This window comes from Brachyhypopomus gauderio, chromosome 17 (genome assembly GCF_052324685.1).
Source record: "Brachyhypopomus gauderio isolate BG-103 chromosome 17, BGAUD_0.2, whole genome shotgun sequence".
NCBI lineage: Eukaryota > Metazoa > Chordata > Actinopteri > Gymnotiformes > Hypopomidae > Brachyhypopomus > Brachyhypopomus gauderio.
Window position 1 is genome coordinate 11,003,737 of NC_135227.1, and position 25,793 is coordinate 11,029,529.

A 25,793-nucleotide genomic window follows, 5' to 3' on the forward strand; every position below is an offset into this window, starting at 1 on the left:
GAAATAATTTCTATGCCATGGCGTGAGAACAAATTCCTGTCCCATTGATGAGTTAGCACTACTTTCATGAATGGAGCTCAGTGGTCAAATTGCACATCCTCTTACACACTGTCATAAAACAAAAGAGTAAGAAAGCAGAGCAAGGCAGTGACCTGAACATATATGTCATACATAGCATCTCCATGACAGGTTTGAAAATATGCGCTGTTGAGAGCTTCTTCGAAATACTGCACTGTTGGGCAGCTTTAACTTGGCTAAGGACTGAGTCAGGGCCAAGGCATTCCAGCTCTGAGCAGGATTAGCCCCATAGCCATCTATAAGATCCCTGCACTTCCCACACACACAGCACATCAGTCCCCCACAACAATGCACAGAAAAAGGGGCGGGAAGAGCCTCCAACAGTCTCTAATTATACACTTAAATCTCCTGAAAAGAGAGGAATGCGCTTGGCTAGGCTTGTTTGATGGGATAGCCACAATTTAGAATGTTAAAAACAACTTAACCAGGTTCTGCCTGCTAAACGTCACAAACCCTAAGTGGCCATTTCTTTCTCCCGAGAAAGCAGCTGCTCTTACTTTGATGGTCTTGGTTATATCTGAGGTGCCATGCTGTCTTGCTGGAGTGGTATACATGAAGATATGTCTCCAAAATTGACTGGTTTGTGACCTTGGAGTTTGCACAAGGCTACGCTCAGCAACTGCTGGAGGTAGGCACCTGACTTTCAGGCAAGTAGATCAGGTGCCTGTTCCAGGGGTATCATGTTATGTATGGTTCTCGTTCTAAAACGTTGTTAATGTTATGTAGTTTTGTTCAAAAAGGATTAACAAACAGAGGTTTTCATAGAAACCTAAGGGATGAGAATTTTTCAACAAAAACTAATCTAGTCTTGCTGACTAATATAGCCAAACATAATTGGTCATTAGTCTTTAACAGATAGATATTTAACATTCTGACCAAAGTTATTGACTTATCAGTTACAAATTTGGTGGTGCGCTCTCTGGCTTCTGAGGTTCAGAACTCTAAGGCAAAAATAATAGCAAGCAAGCTTATGTCTTATTGAATAAAGCAAGTATGCTTATGCCCCATGTTGGATTTTATAGTGAACACCTAACACTGGGCCAAAGAACAGTTGTAGGTGTAGAAATAATATTTTTAGATTCTAAGTCTATATTAAACTGAGTAGGATCAGTAAAGTGCTACTGATGAACAAGCACAGCTGTTTAAGGGGAACCCTGCCACTTGCTGCCACGGTGTGAGTTTAAGTAGAAATACAGTACAACGGTGTTTGGCGTTATCGCGAGACTGGACCATTAACAACCTGCTTGACACAGCGCAGTGCTGCTATGAATGCTGCTCGCTCAGCGGGGTCGAACTAGCTCAAGAAACCAAATGAGGCGCCAACATCTGGCCACACATCATGAATTAACGACAGACTATCTAAGGAAACAACGAAAGTCGCGATTTCTGTAAGTATGGCGTTCGACAGACGAAAACGTAAAGATTTAAAGTTGGGTTAGACGGACTCATCCGCCTCCGAGCAGTGCAGTTGCCTTAGTCAGCGGCAGTTGTCGAGTTCCTTTGGTGTTAAAGGCTCCCACTAAGCTGCTGTTCAGAGTGTCTACGGACGCCTCTTTCTGTTTATTATTCAATATATGAAATAGAGACAATTTCACTGTTTCATTTTAAGATTTTTCAGATTACCCGTACCTCGGTCAGGAGAGTACTGTCAAATGTAAAACCTAAATTGCCTAATTACGACAGGCTTTGGCTAATAAAACGTTTGAAGTGTAAATGTTGTGTACAGTTCTGTCTTCAATTTGACTTTAATTAACAAAAAAGCTCATAATCACTACAACGAGGGGGCTAACTTTTGTCAAAGTTAGTTTATTTAAAAAAAAGTAACAGTGGGTTCTTTGTTGAATCGGACTTTCCTCGCAAAGTTTTTGCTCGAGCGAGATGAGGGGTTCGTCCTGGTCTGGGCGGATTACGGTGTTACGGTTGTGATGTTGCACTGAGGTAAAAAAGTGCGTTTAAGCCGCGGCTTTCTGCAGTCACTGTGTTTGGAGTAACATATGGCGTAAAGGCGAGCACAGCTGGAGGTAGCGCTCCCACCGCCGTGATGTCAGAGCAGCTGACTCCACAGCTTGCGGGATAATTAGCAAACAGGGCACCAGTTTACTCCGCGGACCCGGCTGGACGGTCGCGAGCTCAGGACGGTCGCGAGCTCAGGACGTCGCTCGAGCGTTTTGTGCGGCTCGCGCGGTGTTGGTTTATGAGCGGGTTCTTCTGCGCGAGCGTCCGACGAGGCTGGAGAAGCGAGCGGGTTTTGTTCGGATGCGCGCGCCCGACTGGGGGCACTTACTTCGGTCTCTGCGGTTCCACGAGACGCGCACAAAGTAAGGTTCAACTTTAAGCGTTGTTAAAGGTATGGATGTGCTTGACTTCTTCCTACTCTTGGGTCTCTACATTTCAAATATATAAGACTTCATACATTATTAAAAAACATATTTGCATTAGGCTCCAGTAGCATCACGGGCAATGCTTTGGTTGAAGTTTTCATTTGGAGTTTCCACAAAAACATGTATTGATTTTAAGTACTTTTTAATGTTGCATGGTCTTGCTAAGGACTCATGATTAAAAGAATTTGTGGTCTAGTATCCAAATATTTCTTAGCTGTTGTATTTAATGGGGTTGGGTTTACTCTTGTTTGTCTCCAGTGGCCTCTAGCACCATATGCGTTGCTAAGCCTGTTTGTCGCGCTGTGAATGGCTGCCGTGCGTTTATTTAATATCCAGTTTTTCCTGTTTTCCGCCAGGTTATGAGAGAAGAATGGAGTTCCCAGACCATAGCCGCCAGTTGCTGCAGTGTCTGAGTCAGCAGCGTCACCAAGGTTTCCTCTGTGACTGCACTGTTCTTGTCGGCGAGGCGCGATTCAAAGCGCACAGAGCCGTGCTGGCCTCCTGCAGCATGTACTTCCACCTCTTCTACCGGGACCAGCTAGACAAAAGGGATGTTGTGCATCTGAACAGTGACATTGTGACGGCGCCTGCTTTCGGTCTGCTCCTTGAATTTATGTATGAGGGGAAGCTGGAATTCAGCAGCCTGCCAGTGGAGGACGTGCTGGCCGCTGCCAGCTACCTCCACATGTACGACATCGTTAAGGTGTGCAAAGGCCGTCTGAAAGATAAGGAGCTGTGCTCCCTAGATGAGAGGTTGGTGGACGGCGTTGGCTTGAGCTGCCTGGACAGGGAGAGCTCCTCCGATGGAGAGCTGCCTCAGCCCAGCCGGGCCCTGCCGTGCCGGCAGCCACAGCAGGTCCCCCAGGGCCCCCCCCCAGCAGATGACATGGACACCGGCGACGGTGGCCTGGCTGTCACAGATTGTGATAGGCTCGCGCCGGCGAGCCAGAAGGCGAACGGTCACCCCGGCGGGTCCCCGGACCTTGTAGGTGTCAATTATGTGTCAGCCGAGGCCGAGCCCCGCGTCCCAACAGCTGGAAAAACAAAGGGCGATGTCAGCGGTCTGGCCGGCGTGCCGTCCCAGAGGTCCCGGGCGGTGGATGACATGGACTGCGCCCTGGACTTGTCTTTCAAGCCGCCGTCGGGCCGGGACGGCGCGCGCGCCTTGGGCCAGCTGGCCGGCGACAGCCAGCAGCAGGGCGCGGACGCAGTCGCTCGAGACGAACACGACGCGCTGTCAGAGCACGGGGACAGCGGGGGCGCCAGCCCCGAGAGCCAGTGCTTCGGGGGCAGAGCCAGGGGCCCCGCGCCACCAGGGCTCTCCACCCTCTTCTCCGGCAGTGCCACCCTGCTCGGGCCGGACGACCACCTGATGATGGAGGATGACGAGGAGGAGGAAACTGGGGAGGAAGAGGTAGTGCCGAATGAGGGTGTGGGAGGGAGGGTCCCGGGGCCGGGCGTGCACGTCCGTGGCCGAGAGGTGGTCGAGGAAGGACGGGTCGGAGCAGGAGGGGGCGGCCCGAGGCTGCTAGGTGACAGTGAAGAGGAAGAGGAGGAGGACGATGACGACTTGGTCCCCCCAGACGTGGGTGTGGGCGGCGGTCTCCTGCCAGTGGGTGGCCCACCTGTTTGCGTGTGCCCGCTGTGCAGCAAGGCCTTCCCCAGCCCACACGCCCTGCAGATGCACCTCAGCTCACACTTCCGTGACCGCGATGGGGGCGGAGCCGGGCCACGCCCCAAGCTCTCGCCCGACGGCCAGGTGCCCACGTGCGCACAGTGCGGCAAGACCTTCTCCTGCATGTATACGCTGAAGCGACACGAGCGTACGCACTCGGGCGAGAAGCCCTACACTTGCGGCCAGTGCGGCAAGAGCTTCCAGTACTCGCACAACCTCAGCCGGCACGCCGTGGTGCACACGCGCGAGAAGCCGCACGCCTGCAAGTGGTGCGAGCGACGCTTCACGCAGTCGGGCGACCTGTACCGCCACATCCGCAAGTTCCACTGTGCCCTCGTCAAGACCCTCGCCATCGGATAAGAGCTCCTGGTCTGGTGCCTGCTGCCTCTCCACTCCCAGCTGCCCCAACTGTTCCCAAGTAGAGCTGCATATGAAGTATTTGAATCTAGAGGGGCATTCTCTTCTAACACCCCAAGCCAGAGTGGCTTATTGGACATAGATGTGTTATTACCTGTAATGATATCCAGTATTTTGCTGTATTCCGACATGGGGCTGAGAAGTGAGAGGAGCCCTAGAGTCACAGAGGTGTACCTCCATCCAGTGTAGAGGGGGGGGGGGCATCTGATGCACTTGGTCAGTCACTGACAGCCATGTTCTGTAGTCGGTGATAAATATCTGCTGAAGTTTTTTGTTGTACATTAAGTCTAGAACAACATAAAAGGTTTTGGAGGGGATATTTCTACTGAGCGGTTGAAGCCATTGAAGGGAGTAACCGAAACACATTAAGAACACTTTTTTCCCTCTTAATTAGATTAAGCTACATCCTGCATACATCATTTATTAAAAAATGAACAACATATTAGTTTGAAAACTGGTATGGAATTGTAAAGTACAGGGTTTGTTCTCTGCACGTGATAATGTCCTTTTGGATGAATTTAAAATGGTGAAGAATTAGGTAATGATTCAGTTGTTGCTTCTTTATCACCTCTGGGTTGTCAGGGTCATAAACTGTTATTAAAGGGTATAAGCAATTGCAAAGATTGAAAAACAATATATTAAGAAACAAAAGGTAATCTGTATCATAGACACTCATTCAAAACTAATATCTACACCTGTTCTGACTAATGCAAACCTTTTTCTGCAGCATTACTATGAAATGTGTTTGCTTGTTTTCCATGAAAATTTGAAAGGTAAATTGAAGAATTGTGGGTAGAACTGAGAGGAGATTTGGATACTTGTCCATGCAAAGCTCACCCATCCTTGTGTTTTGAGTGTGTTAGCTGTTGGTGAGACCCTGTCTTTGGGAAGACCCCTATTGCAATCCGGGCAAAGCCTAAATCATGACAGTGAATTTTATCACCAATATATATTTCTTAGTCACAAAGTGAAATTAGGGACAATATTGCTTAAGCAGATAGTTTGGAGAAACACCAGAATGCAGGAATATTTTTTTCATTTCATCATTTAAATTTTTTTATTTTTGTGTGTTAATTGTTTTGGTGTGTGTGGTTGTTTAGTTATAATGGCAAGTAGCACTAAAATCCATGTAATACATGTGGTTCATTTTTTCCTGAGAAAACTTGATTAGAATCGTGTATTAGTTCTGTTGGTTCAGGGTTTACTGTAGGTTTAACATCTGAAGTAGACAATTGTGCTGGGTCCTAATATCTTGTTGTACTGGTACTTTTTCAGTTATACTGCGACAATAATTGATTGTAAAATCAGTTGCTGTATATGGGTTTATCGTTTCATTGTATCTTGTGTAGATAAGCCATCTTAATCACTGTTTGTCAAGATTTGACTCCAGAAATGCTAAAAAGCACTTGCTTTGTGCATACCTAGACTATAGATCCAACACTGATATTCTGTAGGCTGCTATTTCTAATTGTATATTTATTGTAAATATGTATTTTATTTATAATTTTTTCCTCTTTATTTGATTCAAGGACATCTGAATCTGGTTGTAAAAGCTGCAGTTTTCCATGTTGACTTCTGACATTTAAGTCTTCCCTGGTTGAGCTGGGACTGGTCTGTCTGAAAGCCAGCTGAGCCTTTAACACTGCTGCCAAACGGAAAAGAGAGTAGTGGGAGTAGCAGATCAGAAGTAGCAGATCAGAAGCACAACCACCTTGTGGAGATGCATGAGTGCCGAGTACCTGTCGAAGCCCTATAGCAAAAGTAGTGCTTCCTCCGTGCTGCGTCTTGTTTTAGGGAGCTAAGTGTCAGGAACTGTTAAGAGGAGTGTTGAGAGTTTGTGTTGGATGAACACGCACTCATGGTATCTCAATGCTCTCAATGACTGGACTACACCATCAAACCATTTCATCTTTGCACATTCATTGAACAGCTATCAAAAATGTACTTTTGAATTTATTTAATTGTTTCATACTCCATGTATGTTTTACAGATGTTCTGTAAAATGCTGTGTGGACTACTGGATTATAGGCAGCACAGACAGACCTTCCAACTAAAATTGTTAATACAAGAAAGAATTTATGTGAAGAACACTTATTTCTGAATTAACGATTTCACAGAATGTTTTAGTTTAATTACTCACAAAGTAGGATTGGACTGTAGATATTTTTCCCTTAAGTGAATGATCTTGTATTTAATGCAGCTGTTACTAAAAGACTGTAGGTGCTCTCTTTGAAACGTGCATTTAACTGTCAATGCGGAGATCATGACTCCATTTGTGTGTTCCTGAAGTAATATGTATGTACTTGATCACTCTACACAGAATGTGCCTTGTTGACACAAACATTAATCCAACAGCAAATTAGATATTGGGCATTATTATAGGCCTATAACAACATTAATTTTGAAGATGTTATGTGAAGTTGTGTCTGTTGTGACACAAAGCCGACAATGCTGACACTGATCACCCATGTCTCTGTTGAATCACTTAAAGTTACAGTAAGCATGTTTTTCTTTCAGAACATTTTTAAGAGAGAAGTATATTATAGTGGTGATATGGTGTAAATGGTACAAGGTGGAAAGTAAAGGCTCTTCGGGGCAGTCAGTGAACTAGGAAAACCCATTTCTTCTCTACATTCATCAGGGCAACCTATGTGGTCACATCCTGTTCTGAGGTCATAGCCATATGACCAGTAATGAGCCAGTAATGTTTAACTATCACATGTGACTCGCAGTTAGCCAATCATATTTAAATATTACACATGACCAGAGGAAAGCCAGCAAATGTTGAAAGTGTGACAATGTGTGACAATCTCTGTTGCATATTACATATCCTTCCATAACATGATTGAAAACTCAAACCATTGCTTAAGGCATGAGGATGATTTTAATCTGCAGTTTTCTGCAAAATGTCAAAAAGAAAATGAAAACAAATACTGGAATATTGTCTTCTAAGGTTCTGACTGTGAAATTGTATAATCATAAGGAATATTTATTGATTTCTTTCTTGTGCAAAGATTTTAATGTATCAGAATTTGACTGGAGTAATGAAAAATGCTACTAAATGGAGAACGTTTTTAAATAGACTTTGTAGAAGTGCCATTAGATTTAATATAATTTTTTGATAAGAAACTTATATTTTATAGGAAACAAAAGCTTCGATGTTAGTGCTTTAGTGAATGTAGGTGACAATCTGTTTGATTTGAAACACTGGTTGGATTTTTTGGGCAATTTATTTTCATTATCTGGAAAAAAAAATTTCTTTGGCGCTTTTGACGTGTACCCTGTGTGTGCTGTGAAAAAGTGACAATCTTGAGCTATGTCTTTATTTAGATTATGTATAGATTAAATAGACCATTTTATGTGAAAATACTGTGTATTTCTTGAGCCATACAGACGTTCCCTTTCTTCCATTGCTGTGTGTTTGCTGATGACTAGAAAATATTACTTAATAATCTTTACAGATAGTAAACTGGTTTTTAGTTTCTATTTAAAAATTTATTTTGAGGCAGATTTCACAGAGGTGCTCCACAGATTATAACCTTAACATAGTTCTCAAGGAGGACATCAACTGTTGTCTGTTCATTTGTGAGGTCAGATATTTGATTGGAGAAGTGCTACTGTATATAGACAAAGTTAGTGTGTAACTCACCGAGGTGTCTCTATCAACAAATCCAATTTACATGGCTGTAGGCAGAACAGAAATATAACTAACTGCATTATATTAGAGTAATGTTCTTGGTCATAGATTCATCAAATCTATATGCTTTTAATATTCCTACAGTTAGGTACCTTTTTGAAGAGTGGACAACAAAGTTAAAGTACGTATACAGACCAAAGTGAGCTTAGCCTCTAGACCTTGAAGACTCTGTTGTTGTTAGCCATGCTGGATGGTGCCAGACATACAGTCTTTAACATCATGTGCCATTCCTTTTGTCCTCGTGTGAAGTTTCCCCTCAATGGAAATACCAGCTGCTAACCTCCTCGCCACTCATTTGCATCCTCACAAACAAACAAACAGTTTTGGGGGCAGGAGATGGAGGGGGATCGGGGGTGGTGTCAAAAATGCGTAGCTAATTTGGAATCTCAAAGCCAATTCAGTGGTCATTTTTCCTGGGGAGTGGACTCCTCTTTATTCTCTGGCTGCACATCCAAAGAAATCCAGTTGCTTGGTTAGGCGATTCCCATAGCCCTACCCCCACTGGGACTGCATGTTCGGGGAGGGCCACGGACGAGGCCGCCCGTCCCCCCAACCATACACATGCACACACATCCCCCCAGCTAACCCAGCCTCATCCCACCAGTGCCTTTGTCTGGGGATGGTAGTTCAGCCTCCCCATTGTCCTCTGTGGCTCCTGGGTTCTCCCTTGAAGCTGTATGGTGGGAGTGACTGTGGTGTGACTGGGCCCCAACCAGCTTGTCTGGGAGATGAACCCACCAGTTTCAAACTCACTAAGCAGTGCCTCAAGACGTTGGGCTTGTCACCTCACTGTAAATAAGGGTGTGGGAGAGGTGGGGAGGGCCTGAAGAGAATTATAGTAATTAGAGAAGCTTGTCAGAGGTGGGAGAAGTTGTCTAAATGGCTTCAGAACATTTAAGCTCTTCTAGAGATCAATTATTAGTTGATCTTTAAAAGAGCAACAGAAAAAAGACTTCTTTTATTATTATGTATTCTGGCCTCATCTTATGCTGTTTTGACTTAATTAGGTATGTTTTGCCCTCACTGATCAAAAAAGTCTCATGTAATTTCCATTTAACTAGAGCTGGCCTATTTGCATGTATTCCCTAGGTGATAGGAAGTCTTTGGAGGGGAAGTGAAGTCGAAACTTGGACGTCTTCACCTCGTGAGGCCAGCGGTGGGAGCCCTTGACCTCTGAACGGACGGCCAGGGACAGCTGGTGCCTGGCTGTGCTTATTTATTTATTTACCTCACAACACAAGACAGGTGGTCACACTCAAAAAGAAGCGATGCTCCCCAGCACACACACACACACACACACACACACACACAGTGTGTCCCAGCTCAGATGCTGAAACAAGAACACATGCAAAGAAAGTGACCCATGTACTGTCAAACCCCAGGCATACTGTCAACCTTTTTTTTTTTTAACCTCATCGAAGATAATTAATTTCTATACATCATATCCCCTCATGGATACATCAAGGTTATAAATAACTGTGTATACACCAAAAATTGAATATTGCACCCCAACACAGCCTAACTTTATACAAAGCGTGTAACTGTATATCTCATACTGGGCAACATAAAAATATCAGGCACTTCTAACATTTTATGCAATTCATTCCATCCCTCCAACCACACACATTTATCCGCCCCCTGGCGATCTGTAAGCGTGTATGTCATGCTGGATAAAGGGGATGTGTCCAGAGTTGTGACCTGCAGTTGGTGGGACAGGAAGACATGGCTGAGGAGTGTCCTTGCGCTGGTGCACAGCTGTCACTCCTTCGATGGAGCCTAACCCATATTTATAGCATCTACCTCACCAAGGCAGTCTGTCCCCCCCCCCTCACCGCCTCTCTCTCGCCTTGCACTCTGTGTCTCTGGGCACAGCTGGTCCCTCTGCCATTGGTGGTGTTGGTGGTTAGCGATGGAGTGGGGGGGGGGGGGGGGGGGGGGTCGGATGCAAAGCTGCACGACTGGGCTTAAGTCCGTCCAGCAGCCAGCGGGCCTTAAGGGGTCTCTGGCATGTGGACAGAGGGTTGAGGGAGGGTAAGAGAACCCAGCTCGGAAGTTACAAGCGTGCCCTTTTCCGGGTAAAACTCTGCGGCGAGAGGAACTGTGATGAAAGCCCTCCAGCAGCTGCACCCGAGCCTCCGCAAAACACCAACTGCAGCCGAGCTGGTGCATCACTGTGTTCATTGAGAGGAGGGACAGGGAACAGACAGTGTCAGCAGTGGGCTAATTGCTTCTAACTCAGTGCTACTTCACAGCATAAGTCAGAACAAGTTTTTGGTGTGCTTTTCACTAAATATGGCGGCAGATGGTAGATGAGAAGTACAAGGATGTCATTCAGCAGGCTATCAAGTGACGTTTGAAGAAATCAAGCCCATGACTACTATCTCTTTACATGGACAAACACGTTACCTTCATGTACAGAGTTCTGAGCTTTCCCAGCTCGCTTTCCTAAAGTGAAAAAAGGAAACATCACGTTACTAAAACAGAACATCTTGGTGGAAACAGGCAGCTCTCTGAACCACCACCTCCAAAAATCTTGAGTGCTTCTAACTTTATGGACAGGAATAAAATGTGCCTTTGGCGTGTGGTTATCTGTAGGATTCGGGGGCTGGACCTAGCTGAAGCCAGGCCGACGCCTTGCTGCTCCCACCAGCTGCTCGTTTTTGCCTGAATATCAGAGCGTGCCTGCAAACGCCAACTGGCGCCAACCACAAGGAACCACACAGACCAGGCGAGTGTGACTCAGACTCACAGAGCTGCAGGCTCCAGTCCTGCTCAAGGTTCCTCATTTATGCTCATTGAGATTTTTCCTTTTATGTGGCCAGAGCCTTTACAATGTTCTAGAACCAATCGGTCTATAAGGTTTCCTTTTACAACAGCTCAGCAACATCTGTGGTAAAACACAATTGCATAAAATGCTGCTTATTCGTGTAAAAAAAAAATGCATTTGATTCTAACCACAAGGCAGCCGTCCCTTCAATAGCACACCTGGACACAGCCCTTGTCATTTAGGTCTGGGTCACAGTTGTGCTATGTGCATGGCTGTGGATTCTTAGGAACATATTTGACCACTTTGTCATAGGGAGGATGACAAGATCCCTCGCACCACGCAGCACGGGGCAGCTGTGATGCCATAATGTTGAGGACAGTTTGAATGATTGAATCATGCAGCAGTGGCTGGTTACTCAGTGACAGGCTTCACATGCACCAGCAGTGGTGCGTGCTGGACGTCCTGCTTAATAGTACTGTCATACAGGACGGAAGGATGGAAGATCTGCACTCAGAATCAGATGCCAGACTAATTTGGACAGACAAATGTATGTGTGGGAGGCGGAGGCTCTCACGTTCAGAAATCAAATATTCACACATGCATACAAAGGGGGGACAGAAGTGGAAGGCCACGTTGTGTATAAATATAACACAATAAGTCCATGGATCTCTTCTGGCAGCTTTTGCAACATGGTATGCGGCATTTCTGATGATCCAGGTTTTTAATGCGGGAACTCGGTCTGAAAGAAAATCCTGTTTTATATTTAATGGTCGAAAAAGCGATAACTGATGCCTTCCCCCAAAGCCTTACAACTCAGGGCTCCCCTCTGTCATTCCAGCTGAACTCTTTCCCGTCGGAGTTACGCATCTATAATTTATGAACGGATATTATAACTTAACAGCGGCCCTCGCCAGCCAGCCTAAACACACGATTCTTCACACCGTTTCTTTACGCCACGGTGTGTGGATGATAATGCGTCTCATCCATGATATTCAAACTGACATGCGGTCTTTAAACAGAGCTTTCAAAAATTACGTTATTTATAAGTAAAACATAATTAAATATAAAAGTAATTTCATTCAAATAAATATGCAATGATCAAAATATGTCCGTCACGTGGTTCTGATGTAATTTTAGTTGGCCCTTGGCGTCTTACCCTTATATTTATTTTGATCCAAATAGGTTTTCTATCGTAAACATTTAAGATGAGGCATTGATTTTTATGTTTTCTGTGATGTACTGGGGGCAGATGTGATGGTAAGTAACTTCTAGTCCAAAAGCAGAGCGATAAAACGAAAAGAAAATCGCGAGCAGTTGGCTGACTGAAACAGGCCGCTTAAACTGGATACTGACTCCAGAATACAGGAGAAACATAATGATGTGGCTGTTCTGATGGCTGAAAACGCAGGAGACTCCGAGTCTACCGTGGATTATTTTACTCACGAACACCTGAGTGAGCACAACACCCTGCCTCGTTAGCTGTATTCTCTAACATACATAGCTGGGAATGGAGTTGCACGCCTAAACCTTAAAGGACTTACTTTAAAAGAGTCGTAAAATAAGAAGTGAACCAGCAAATGAAATAATACACATGGAAGATGTAGGCCTATGTCTGGGTGGTGATAGTTGCCGTGCCTCTGTCCTGCAGATTTACCTGCTTATGTATATGAAATGTTATCTGTTCTCCATTAAGACACTAAAATGTTTCTGCCACTGAAAATTTGGCCAGCAAATACTAATTTTTAAATCTAATGCATTTAGCAGTTTTAGAAACACAGTGCATATTTTATTAGTTTACATGGTTTAGTTTTTTTTTTTTTTTTTAGATCGTCTCTCCCAAGCTAACTGCATTTTGTGTGATTGTTATTTGATCCACCTGTATAAATAAGTTGTAGATCAAAGGAAGTAACACAAGACTGTATTGTGGCACATCCCAACTTAGCTCGCAGCCTGGTGAATACAGCTTCTTTCCCCAAGGTAACGTCACGTGGTGAAAGCCTAGCTGTCTTTTGTTTGCTACCCGACACAACGTACTTATCATACTCAGCTACCGCCCTCTAGTGGCTTTTATAGTCACTGCATAAACAAGTTTGCTTTTTGACCTGGTGAATACTTTGCTAGAGGGTTGATTACGATTAATTCATACAGAAACCTAAAATATCTAATTTTTTTTCTATGTCTGCTGTCACTAGTAAGCCATAATCAAGGACTGAACAAACTTGGCAATTGTCTTTATCTTTGAGAAGATATGTTAAGTTGGAAGCCAAGAATATATGCTTTGCTTGACACAAACTTAGTATTGTGAAGCAGTTGCATCTTGAAATTAATCCCGTTATTAAAAAATGAAAGCAGCATATTCACATAATTGTCAGAAGCATAGCTTCACAATACAACCCAGAAATTTCAGTGATCTGTCCATATGATGTTCAAGTGAATGTGTCTTCAGTAGGGTGTCCCAAAAAATACAAAGTCTGATATTCTCAAGTCTCACCCCTTAAAAGTGTTCTACCTTTGGATAGGACAATGTGTAAAAAAATTTTAAGTCATTATGATAATATTTAGTGGTCCCCCAAGGGCGTCAAAGTTTTTATCTACCCGAAAATCATATTTGACACGATTTTCCATATTTGAGCAGTTTTATTGAGTGCATATAATGTTTTTACATGTCTCATACATCATAGCGAGTTATTTAACAGTTCTGCATCAATTGTTCAAACATGCAATGCTCAAATTGCACATATTTGCTCAAAATGTGCCAAAAATGCTTCAAACTGGCTGTTTTTTTTTGTTAATTTAACAGCAAAACTGAAAGTAGCAATCATGAACACAATCAACAGTCACCAATAAAAAGCTTAACATATTCACACACTCAGTCACAAACATGTCGGATTGTCGGTGATGGCAAACACTGGATTCCAGTAGAAACTGAAGTCTACACTCTACAAGTTAAATGTTTACAAGGTCGTTGCGGTCAGATGTCTTAAACTTGCTTCGATGATTCTCAACAACTTGTCAAAGAGTCAAAGAGTTGCTCTAGCTTTTCGGTGAACTGTTCCTGTTTGAGCAGATCTGACTGATTGCTGCGTGAACGGTGTTTCATTAGATTATTGCGCTCATTGTACAGGTCTTTTATCTTCTGGACGATGTGATGCTTCTGTCTAACTGGCAAGTGGGACTTTACCCAAAAAGGAACCAACTGATTGTAAACGTCATGTGCACTATCAGTGACTGTCATCTTCTTAGTGATGTGGTAGTAAATAAAATTCTGAAGCACATCACGACCACTGGGTAAACGAGCACCAAGCAGCATCTCTGTTGGATGACCAATCAGCCATACATTGTCAGTACTGCGAGTGACCAAGGATGTTGCCATAATCGGTCAATAAGATAAAATTGCTGCCAGCATTAATCACACAATGCTTAGATAGTGATGCACTAGAAAAAGTTTATTACAGAAACTTGAGAACTTAGAATTATTAGTACTACAAAAAATAACAGTACAAATAACTACAATAGAGTTCATGGGTGACTACTTAACGGCCTACTGCCAGCCCTTACTAGTACTAGTTACTACATAAAACCAATAGTCACAATTTGAAGTTAAATATGTGACAACAGTGGTCAACTGATTTATCACCATTATTAATCATCATTACTCCGCAAAACATTCATTACCAGAATTAATTATTTTATAATCAAAATAACTGATAAATTCTCAAAATTGCTGTCTGAAAATCATGGCAGCCATTTGTAAACAAAAACAAAGAAAACAAATTTAACAAATATGTAAATTACTTAATACTTACAGTTCATGCATGATGAGTTGCAGTATTGGATTGGTGTTCCTGTTTCTCAGTCTTAAAAACTGACTAAAAATCGTAGCTTTAAGCATTTTCGGCACATTTTTAGCAAATATGTATACTTGTAATGTGTGTTTTGAACAATTGATGCAGAACTGTTAAATAACTCGCTATGATGTATGAGACATGTAAAAACATTATATGCACTCAATAAAACTGCTCAAATATGGAAAATCGTGTCGGGTAGATAAAAACTTTGACGCCCTTGGGGGACCACTAATTATTATCATAATGACTTGAAATTTTTTATACATTGTCAAATCCAAAGGTAGAACACTTTTAGGGGGTGAGACTTAAGAATATCAGACTTTGTTTTTTTTTGGGACACCCTAGTCTTCAGTGCCATACAAAAACAAGTGTAATTCTCTTACTACTTGGGAAAAGCAAAAAAAACAAAAAAACCCGTTGTAATCTTTAATAAATGAGTCTTTTAAGTACTCCGAATAAGTATCAAAGCATTTATTTAACTGAGAAATTCCATATGTACACAAACACTATTAGAGTAAAAATTCATATAAAATTCATTTACATTGTGGAATGAATTAAAAGCTACTGCAAGCAGAATCTTCAACTGCATACACCCAGTCCAATATCTTTCCATCCATCTGATCTTTCTGCCAAATCAACTCATGACGAGCAGCTAGAGCAGAGGACCCGGTCATAGCGCTCTGTGTAACTGAAAAGACAGGACGGGCAAAGGTGTCACATATGGCAAAACTGCAGGCGGTGATACAGCAAACTGTAGGTTTACGCTGCATCACTGGTACCACACTAATGCACCAGCCCAGGGATCAGAGCCACACACACACACACACACACGATTTTAAAGGGTTTGGCCAAGCAGGGAGTGCTTACTCAGTCACGGTGCACACAGAGCAGCAGAGGCTGGAGCAGCTGCTACACTGTCGGGTGCAGGTTGTGCAGGTGGAGCGCTCACACCGCTCACACCGCTCACACCGCCTGCTCACCCCCAGCGTCCTACGGCACGCCCAACACACCGCCGAGGAGTTCGCCGTTTCTGTGGAGACATCAGCAAAAAAGATTGACATCAGGACACAAGTGGTTGTAAACAGCTTGGAACATGGGTCACCAGAGACGTAAACCCCACTCTCGCTTGGTCAACCCATTTCCCAAAGCCCCTCCCTCCTAAGGCAATGCACTCGGCACAGCCATCTCTTACATCTTCATGTACACATGCAAAATGGATGGACAGGAAGGAGCAAATAGTTAGACAAGCTCCCCCAATTGGTTAGTAAACCTGGGCAGTCTAAAACCAGTTATCATGTGACTACAGCATATGGTTCGACTTGAGCAATAAAAGCCTATAAAGGATGTTTGATATTCTCAAACCCTTCCGTTGTGTTTATCTCCGATCCCTTAGTGTTCCCGGTCAAAATTGACTGGTCTGATTTAACACATTTTTCACCACCAAATTAATTGGTTTTATGCAACATTCTTTAGCTGTGAACAATGTCTCAAAGTAGTGTTTACCATGAATTTATAGAATTACAGCAGCAGTGAAAATATACATAGGCACTGAAAATGTATTACAAAATAAACGTCATGCAAAAAAATAAATTGAAAACCAAAAACCAAACTCAGCATGAAGTGTGTGTGTGCTTGTGAATTCAAGGACCCATGTCCTTGTTGGGAGAGAGCAGCCAGGGCTGGGGTTGAGGCAGTGGATGGGGCTTACACACTCCTAACCAGACTGATAGAGGCTGAAGATGTGTACCATCAGTCTGAAATGTGAGTAAGTGTGTGTGTGTGAGTGAGTGTGTGGGTGTGTGTATGTGTGTGAGTTGGTGTGTGTACAGGGATGGTTTCTGTCTGATAAACGAATATAGTCTGCATACCCATTCATTTTCTATGGCGGTCACAATACAGGTCCTACAAGATTGATTAAAACACTCAAAAATAAATGAGAGGTAATAATCATTTTTACATGTTTAGGTACATATTGTGGAGGATAACATAAGGCCTTGAGGCAATCAGATGTAAAACACAGTATTTATGAGTTGCAAATCGGACCCTAGAGACCACTCAGGGGATGGCAGAAACACTGGAATATCATCATGACATGAACATTACGGAAAGGCACAGCCGTTAATGGGTCTTAGATCTACCTGTAACAGTCTCAACTTTCTTCAGTTTGCCATCAAGGCTAATCCGAGTCTGTCCTTTGAGTAGCATCTGACTGGCAGGCGGCGGCACCTCACTATGGTTCCGCGGACCCACATCAGAACACGTCCCCTCGGCTCCCACCTTCCAGATCCGCCCCATCACTGCTTTGGTCCCATTAAAGAGCAGATTTTTGGTCTTTTCTGTGGAGAAAAGCGCAATTATTCATTAGCCACGTGGCAAATGTTAGTAAACCGAGTAAATCTGACCCATTTAGCCGAGTATTTATTCTCAAGTTAGAAGCTGAAGATCTACAGTTGAGTCCGGATTAGTCCAGCTAGACCAGCACCAGCGTTCAGACTCACCGTACACTTCCTGTCTGTACTTGTTCCCGAAAACTCCGTGAAAGTTCAGCTCTTTCTGTCCAATATGGATCTTATACTGCGATGAGAATGATTCGGTAAAAGGATACGACCTTTTAGGCATTTTAAAAGGGTCCACGACAACGACCTGAGCCGACAGCAGAAATACAAACGATTAAGAAACGCGAGAAGCAAAGAGTCTACATGCTCTTTGGCGCGAAATGAACCTGTGCTTTAATAGAAGTCTTCGGGGCAACTTGGTTGAAAAGACTTTAGCGCCCTCTTGCGTTTTGGAGTCAAGACGTCAATAACAAGTTTGGTCACTTGCTCCTCACTTTTTATTTTCTAGTGTCTGAAGCAGTATCTAAAGTCAGTTGAGAAAATACCATCACAATACAAGTGTCTTTCATTGAAATCCAAATGTTTCAAGAATCTTACATTCATAGTTTAAAGAATTTATAATATGCCTCCTTTTAAACTATCCATTTGTTCATCACTGTAGGTCTTGTAACTAGGGGTGGGTATCGCCTCTGATTTCCCATTTCGATTCGATTTCGATTCACAAGGTCCCGATTCAATTCGATTTTCGATTCGATTCAATCCGATTCAATATCAATTCTTGTAGGGACATTTCAGTTACAATAAAAAGTGTAGCTTGAATGTGAAATGTTGTAATGATACAAGGAACACTCAAACTTTAATAAAATGTATTAAGATATTAGTGTTTATACTGTGAACAACAGTTACATTCTTTTTTTAATATCAATTAATGCACACTCTTCCACATAGCTCCTTTACCAGAAAAGGCATTGAAAGCGGTTTTGAACAGCCTTTTAAAGTGCAAATTAAGTTGTTTTTTTTTTTTTTTTACATGTAACAAAAACATTTATGAACATACTTCTGAATATTGTAAACATTAAGGTCCAAAAACTAATATTTATTCATGAATGCTTTCTGACATCTTGGAGATTGTCAAATTTTTCTGCAAGAAAAGGAGCTGATCAACATGTTGAGGAGTGAGACAGCTCCTTTGTGCAGTAACAATATTGATCAGCATGTTGAGGAGTGAGACAGCTCCTTTGTGCAGTAACAATATTGATCAACATGTTGAGGACTGAGACAGCTCCTTTGTGCAGTAACAATATTGATCAACATGTTGAGGAGTGAGACAGCTCCTTTGTGCAGTAACAATATTGCCAACTGTTGAGGATTGAGACAGCTCCTTTGTGCAGTAACAATATTGCCAACTGTTGAGAAAACTTCACAGCTTTATACTAAGTATAAAGTATATCTTGACACGTCGCGACCGGCGTGAGGGTCCGCGCCGAAAACTACGTAATCGCGTGCACCTCTCGAATTCTGTAACTCCGCGCGCGCCGCGCTTCAGCGCAATGAACAAAGACATGTTTGCAGGGTTCATACACCTTTAAAAGGTGGAATTCAAGCACTTCGGTTATTTTTTTTGGCACGGGGAGAACTTGTAGATAGTTTAATCGCAAATGCCTTCTGTAGTGGAGTTTGTTTGGGTTCTGGCGTTTTTTGAATATCAGGATGGTGTCGCGTTAAATGATTTCTCAGATTTGTGGTATTCCCACAGTATTTCACCTCCATGTTGCACAGTTTACACACGGCTGTGCTTTTATCCAACTCTTCCTTACCATCATGGTTTCTGAATCCAAAATGTAACCATACATCTACAGGGTTGCCAACTTTTCAAGATCGCTTGGAGTGAGATTTGAACCTGGAGGGGGTGGCGGTGTAAAATGGACACAAATTAAGTATTATATCACGATCGATCGCTCGCCGGTGGTTGGCGCCAGAGCGAACTAGTAGCTCATTGAATCATAGATGTGGATCAGACCTACATTTTTTTACTTTTGCTGCATCCATGCTTAACTGATCACCCCAGCCAAGTGGCGGTGCTTGAGAAAAAAAGGATGATCTCGCGAGATAAAACGCGAGACGTTAAAACGGTACGCATATGCGGGGAAAATTGGCTAATTCTAAACATCGATCTGAGGTTTCATAAATCGATATCGAATCATTCAAATGAAGATCGATTTGAATCGAAAGATCGATTTTTTAAACACACCCCTACTTGTAACTGATTTTAGGTCCCTTCTTTACAGATTTGTAAAAAGCTACAAAAACAGGGAAGAAAAGAAAAATTGTGAGTGCTTTTTCTGTTAGTTCTACACATTTGATTTGCCATTTTTGACAGTTTATCATTAATATGACATTTTTCTTTAAGTATCAAATTAAGCTAGCCAATAAAAAAATCAGAGGTTGGAAGACATATTTGTAATGTCTTTGTAAAACACATTTATTGTTCTTTGTTTCAAATAAGTCTCCCATTGAGTGGCACTAGTAGTCTCTTTTTCTTGAGCTTGCTCAGATGACAGTGACTTACGTTGCATCTGGGGTTTTACTGCCACACTTAGGTCCAGTGGCAAGCCAGCTCAGATAGTCTTGGCATAAGACAGTGGAACAGAATGTTCTATGTCAGTATCTATTTCTGAAACAGCTTAACTAAAGTCCTATCTAACCTCATATGTGACAAAACAAATCTGTGTAAAATGTCTATTTAAAGATTAACAATATCAGGAAAGTTAATAAAGAAAAACTAAAACAGGCTGCATGTGCAATTTTGTCCTGTAATCTTACAGGAACCATTTCATGCAATATCACTCAAAGATAAATAAGTTCTATATGGAGTAAAATACATTCTTCACAAAATTAAATGCTAACATAATAACACATCAGTAATTTAAATGAGTAAGAATGAGTGTACTGTGATAACCACACCAAACCTTGTCAACTACTATCAACAAAATTATAATGGTTGTTAATATTTTTATCTTTTATACCTGGCCACTAGGTTTTAAACACACACGCACGCACGCACGCACACACACACACACACACACACACACACACACACAATATTCTGTGTAAACTACCTTAATTTTGATCCAATAACAAAACATTGCACAATGAACAAAGTACAATAATGCCTAAATATGCCCTATCAGAGGGTGGACAGCTTAACCCTCATCCCATATCAAGAAAAAGACATTATCATGTGAAGCTTACTTGTCAAACACTTTTATCCGTTATTTAATACCAGCTGCTTAGACAACATCCCACTGTTGTGGTGCATTGAACCATCTACAATGGTATTTGTGAACACTTGTCCCTTACTGTGACATTTATAAGATTGTCTGGGAATTTCCTGAGAAAGACTCATATTGTTGATCATCTGGGGAGGATTCCTGTTGGTTGAGGTGGACAGTCTAGAACATCTGAATCATGCATTCCCTAGACTTGCCCACGCCAACCCACTTAACTGCAAAGAGACATAAACATTAGTTACAACATTAACAGGTTTCAAGGCCGATGCTTCAAAAGAAGATTGGACATGAGATTTTGTACATTTTCAAGTCCAGAAATTACTTACTAGGAACACCAATGTGGTTCTCCACAAAGCGGATGTAATTCTGGGCTTTGGGGGGAAGGTCATTCCACTTCCTAGCTGCTGAGGTGTCTGTCTTCCAGCCAGGGAAGATCTCATACTCAACTTCAACCTTCTGCAAGACCTCCATGTTAGCTTAAAATGTAGAGAGCAGAAAGCATGGTGAGAGCACTGCTGTGTTACCCATTCTTTAGGAAGGCCAATTATTATTAACATGGTTGAGGCACAAAAGCACAAAGAAAAAAGAACATAAACCTGAAAAAGTCAGGTTTGAAAATGTTTACCAAATCTTCTGAATTGGATCTTGGGTTCTTGAGGTAATGTTAAAAGCTGTAATACATTCTCGCTCACATTTTAGTGAATCTCTGATTCTTTATGCTCTTACCTGGGAAATAGGGAATTCTTTTGCCATTCAGCTTGTAGGCCATGCCGACTTTAATTTCATCGAGAACATCAAGAATGTCCAGTTTAGTCAATGCAATTCTGGAGAAAGATGCAAAGACATTTGCTTATTGCACCACTTACTGATTTTCCCATCATCACTTAATTTGCCTTTTTTCTTTGAACTCACGCAGTAAATCCGTTGATCATGTGCGCATATCTGAGTATGACCAAGTCCAGCCAACCACAACGCCTCTTCCTGCCTGTGGTAACACCAACTTCATGACCTCTTGTCTGCAACAGCTCCCCTATAGCCTGAGGACAGCAGTTACATAGTAAACATAGTATTTTGTTTTTAAATGCTTCTGCACTAGGAGTCTGCATTAGGATTCTGCACTAGGAGTCTGCACTAGGATTTCGCTAAGGAATGGTAATGATTCCAGCCCTTAGCCTGGATGTAAGGAAGCTCAAGGTGAGCTTGAAAGTCATACTGATAGAAAGTCAGTGTGAAAATCACTCAAATCTGGCAGTTCAGAAACAATGCAGCAATGTGCAGTGGAGCTCTTTCTTTGTACTACAGAACACACTAAAGGTCAATTTAAGTTTGTGTATAAGACTGACCCTGGCCAAAGGGACTGCCCTCACGTTATCAAGCCAGCCCCCTGGCAGAGATTCAAAGCCTAAATTTATCTTCTATTCATATGACCGCTATTGGAGCACTGAAAAAGCACCATAGCACAACAAGCCCTGGACAGACATCTCTTTTTCTCAATGATGTGTGGAAGTTACAAGGCCTGCTAATGCAAGTGCACGGACATCATACCATTCCCTTTAAAAACACTGTTGGGGCCAATATAATAGGAGCTAGCATGGTTGAAAATAGCCACAAGTCCCCCATTAGTGCCTCCACAGGTCCCATTTAAAGTTAGCTGTCAGATATGTCCCCGGGCTGACTGCAGTGACATGGGCTCTTACATTAACTTGCTCTGTTGGGAAGGCCCCGATGCCTACTCTCGTCGTGTAGGCCTTGGACACCCCATACACCTCCCCGATGCACGCCGGGGGGATGCCAAGGCCGGTGCACACCCCACCCGCGGTGCAGTTGGATGATGTCACAAATGGATAGGTTCCTGTGGGACACACCAAGGTTTTCTTAGTCGCAGTGGCACAGCCTTTACAGTTGCAGTGACGCACACAATCTGAGTTTGTTGGGGTCCGTACCAAAGTCGATGTCAAGGAGGGCGGCGTTTGCACCCTCTACCAGGATCTTCTTTGGAGGTCCGTGAATCACGTCGTACATGAAATACACGCCATCCCTCACCATCGGTCTTATTCTCTCTGTATACTCCTATGACACATTCATGAGACACTTCCTGGGTTCAGGGATCCTGGCTCTTAGTATAACAATATGCTATAAATGCAGAGATTTCCCAATTATACAGACCTTCAACTTTTTCAGTTCTCCCTCTATATCCACCTTAAGAAGCGGGTACATGGACTGGTACTGCTGCGCAAGGTTCTTGAACCTAAACGTGGATGAACCAGCCTGAGCTTAAGACCCACAATCCTCACCCAAGCATTGCACTGGAATCAATGGCACAAGCACATAGCAGCCTTACTTGGTAGAAAACTCTTTGAAATCTGCTAGCAGATCACAGACGCGAAGTCCGGTGCGCGAGGCCTTGCAGCAGTAGGTTGGTCCGATGCCTTTCTTGGTCGTTCCTATGCTGTTGTTAAACATCACACCTCACGGCAATACCAGTGGACAGTCTCTGTGTATTTCTAGTACTGTTCATGAAATCAACTGAAAGTAATCAGCTGAATAACTGCTTGCTTACTTTTTGCCCTCCTGTGCTTGTCTCTGGAGTTCTTGCATGCCATCCACTGCCTGATGGAAATCAAACACTAACAGAACAATGAATTCATTCTTTATTCTGTTTCATCTCCATGATGGACACCATGACATTCAATGTCACATTTTAGTCATACCTATGTGCGCTCTGTCGGAGATGACAAGTCGTTTCTCCCATCCCTTTAAACCTAGTCATGGAAGAAGAAGACTATCTATATAATTGCAACATAATGCCACAAATAAAAAATCTAATCTGTGGCATAGCGTACTAAAATCTAATCTGTGGCATAGCGTACTAAAATCTAATCTGTGGCATAGCGTACTAAAATCCTTGAAATAATTAGAGTCCGAGGCCCGGCTGTTGTTCTCTTATCACGGGACCCATTGGACATACTACAGTATGTAGATGCACAAGTGCACATAACTGCCTTTGCCTGCCTGCAGCATGTGACCACAGGCCAAATCAAGCACGCCTGTTCCACAGACACCTCTCAGAACAGGTCGATGGCTCATTGCTAGATGAAAAATCACCACAACAACACAAATTACCTTTCTTCTCATTCTTGTCAATTTCTTCAAACAGGCCGGGCAGATGAATGACCACTCCGTTACCTGTGGGTTAGTACAGGAATGAGTCTATATCAAGAAGAAGTAGGACAAGTCTCATCTTTGTATGTGCAAATAATAGTTGTCTGAATTGACTTTTTTGTTGCTTAACATGCTCCCTGACCCACAGCAAGGGCCTTTCTCGGCACCAGTATACCCTGCAGAAACTAGAAGAATCAATTTTCAGCTTGGTGATAAGACTTTAAATGATGGTGAGACAAGGAGTCAGGAAGGTTGGCTATGTAAACCTTTGGCTTTGTGAAGATGCAGCACAATATCAATATGCAAAGAAAAACATTTTATCTTAGATCTTCCATGACACAATTAATTTTAATAACTTCTTGTAAATATATTTTTCTTGTAAATACATTTTAGAAAAATGTGCTCACAAAAAATATTTTTATACTGCAGTGGAGTCTATTTAGGAAAAGGTATTAATGCAGTTGGCCTGCAATACTCACCAATGAGTGATATGCATCGGGCGTTAATGATACCACTAGGAAGGAGATGGAAGTCATACTCCGTGCCTTCAACCACCACTGTGTGGCCAGCATTGTTGCCTCCCTGCAAGGTGACGTTCATGTGTTAGGATCTCATTCTGAAGTGTTTCTTAGCTGGGTACCAAGCAAACTATACTCAGAAGTATCAGATTGTCAGTAAACATTGGCCCAGTCCAGTTTTGCACGTGTCATTGGAACATGGAGTAGAAGGAGAAATCAGACACTCCAAGGCCAGTGATTCCCTAGCGATACAGTCTGTATTTTATTCCTTTTGAGAAATAAACTTGTAATTATGCTAACAGCCCCTGCCTTTGCAGACCAACAGGCCTGCTTGCCCTTTTCCAAAACAGCAGACGTGCCCAATGAGAAAGGGTAAGTGCCACGGCACTCTGATCCAGCCAATCAGAGCTCAGGGCCTTTGCACCTATTTTAAACAGCCGTGGCTAGGGAGCTCACTGGCTCCCCGAGCTAAGTCTGTGTCTTGGCCTTCTCACATATCAAGTGGACCTGAGAATGTGACCCAGCCTTAGCTGGAGGGGTGGGGCCAAATCCTGTGACTGACATTCAATGAGTTTATGGACAGTCCTACAGGTCATGCAACTATCCAAGATGGATTTGCTGTTGAACATAGTGATGTGTTGGTTAAAAGAGGCGGCACAAACCTGAAAAATTATTTACACTGATATTTCTGTCATTCTGTCAGTTTACCCATTGTGACTAAGAAATACAGAGTTTACGGGTGGGTATGTTAAATTTAAAACTAGGCATCCTCTCAAAAATATGATAAAAGAAGAAGAAATTGGACCATGACAAACATGTTAAAGAAAAAAATGCAAACAGATGTTTTGATGAAATGCAAATACAGCATACAGCCAACCACTACTATTAGAGCGTTCAACAATGAAAATATTGATACCAAAAATAAATTTAATTACAATAGGGTTCCCACACTACGTGTGTGAACCCTAAAGAGAATGTCAGTGGTTTAAATCCCATTAAGGTTTCAGCATTTATATATAGGCAGCATATGTCCGTCATGTCAGTAATATATCCCGTTTTGAATTTCAAGGTTAATTCTGCATCATCTTTCCACATCAGAATGTTCTTTCTTAAATTAAATAAATGCTACCATACTGTCCTACCCATACGGTCTCTGGTCTAACCCCCCAAAACCAGAACACGCTAACTTTACTCTCACAGCTAACTTAACGCTACTCAACTAAACCGTATTACCTGACATCTGCAAACGATGTCAGATTCTGTTGCCAGCAAGTCGACAACTTTTCCTTTGCCTTCGTCTCCCCATTGTGCACCAAGGACAACAGCAACTTTGTTCCCAGAGTCTGATCGCGAACGCTTAATTCCTGTTGAGAAGGGGTTCGTATGACCCTTTTGGTCATTCGCGGACCAGCCCGAAGACATCCTAACCGGTGTGGAGTATAAACTCTGAGTGGATCAGTGGTGCTGTAACACTGCTACATCCAACGGCGATAAGGCGCGCGCATGCGCAACCGCTGTCTGTATCTTTCTATGACGCTGCGTCTGTAGCCACCTGTTACTTTCAAAATTAAATCGTCGGCATAAACATACTAAACACGGAGAACTAATTTTACACAGACAGCGG

General features: G+C 42.8%; 3 protein-coding genes across 4 annotated transcripts; 1 reads left to right on the forward strand and 2 right to left on the reverse strand.

Moving 5' to 3' along the window:
- The first annotated feature begins 1,233 nt into the window (after positions 1–1,233).
- On the forward strand, positions 1,234–7,912 carry zbtb42 (zinc finger and BTB domain containing 42). 2 transcript variants are annotated; one of them, XM_076978522.1, is made up of 2 exons: positions 1,234–1,466; positions 2,816–7,912. In XM_076978522.1, exon 2 carries the CDS (start codon positions 2,830–2,832, stop codon positions 4,492–4,494), a length of 1,665 nt encoding a protein of 554 aa, XP_076834637.1. In that variant the 5' UTR covers positions 1,234–1,466; positions 2,816–2,829; the 3' UTR covers positions 4,495–7,912. The 2 variants fall into 2 exon arrangements, with proteins under 2 accessions (XP_076834637.1, XP_076834638.1); XM_076978523.1 differs by lacking the exon at positions 1,234–1,466 and adding an exon at positions 1,499–2,425.
- A 7,407-nt stretch (positions 7,913–15,319) lies between these two features.
- siva1 (SIVA1, apoptosis-inducing factor) lies at positions 15,320–17,601 on the reverse strand. Its single transcript, XM_076978996.1, has 4 exons — positions 17,362–17,601; positions 17,002–17,199; positions 15,731–15,893; positions 15,320–15,551 (listed from the first exon to the last, which is right to left on the reverse strand). Exons 1-4 carry the CDS (start codon positions 17,480–17,482, stop codon positions 15,503–15,505), a joined length of 531 nt encoding a protein of 176 aa, XP_076835111.1. The 5' UTR covers positions 17,483–17,601; the 3' UTR covers positions 15,320–15,502.
- Positions 17,602–19,663: 2,062 nt separating this feature from the next.
- On the reverse strand, positions 19,664–25,653 carry adss1 (adenylosuccinate synthase 1). The gene is made up of 13 exons (XM_076978737.1): positions 25,403–25,653; positions 24,131–24,233; positions 23,613–23,675; positions 23,201–23,251; positions 23,050–23,116; positions 22,831–22,938; positions 22,656–22,737; positions 22,433–22,559; positions 22,187–22,341; positions 21,402–21,526; positions 21,216–21,313; positions 20,816–20,965; positions 19,664–20,704 (listed from the first exon to the last, which is right to left on the reverse strand). Exons 1-13 carry the CDS (start codon positions 25,589–25,591, stop codon positions 20,652–20,654), a joined length of 1,371 nt encoding a protein of 456 aa, XP_076834852.1. The 5' UTR covers positions 25,592–25,653; the 3' UTR covers positions 19,664–20,651.
- Between the last annotated feature and the right edge of the window lie 140 nt (positions 25,654–25,793).

Bases quoted from the DNA above. Each gene is read 5' to 3' on its own strand.
- zbtb42 (XM_076978522.1), top strand. From the start codon at position 2,830: ATGGAGTTCCCAGACCATAGCCGCCAGTTGCTGCAGTGTCTGAGTCAG.
- siva1 (XM_076978996.1), bottom strand. From the start codon at position 17,482: ATGCCTAAAAGGTCGTATCCTTTTACCGAATCATTCTCATCGCAGTAT. The intron at 17,200-17,361 runs GTGAGTCTGAAC...TTTTCTCCACAG, and splicing joins GTACAGACAGGAAGTGTACG to AAAAGACCAAAAATCTGCTC. The intron at 15,552-15,730 runs GTAAGCACTCCC...CTGTCTTTTCAG, and splicing joins TCTGTGTGCACCGTGACTGA to TTACACAGAGCGCTATGACC.
- adss1 (XM_076978737.1), bottom strand. From the start codon at position 25,591: ATGTCTTCGGGCTGGTCCGCGAATGACCAAAAGGGTCATACGAACCCC. The intron at 23,252-23,612 runs GTAATTTGTGTT...TTCCATGACTAG, and splicing joins TGACAAGAATGAGAAGAAAG to GTTTAAAGGGATGGGAGAAA. The intron at 21,314-21,401 runs GTGAGTTCAAAG...ATCTTTCTCCAG, and splicing joins ATGATCAACGGATTTACTGC to AATTGCATTGACTAAACTGG.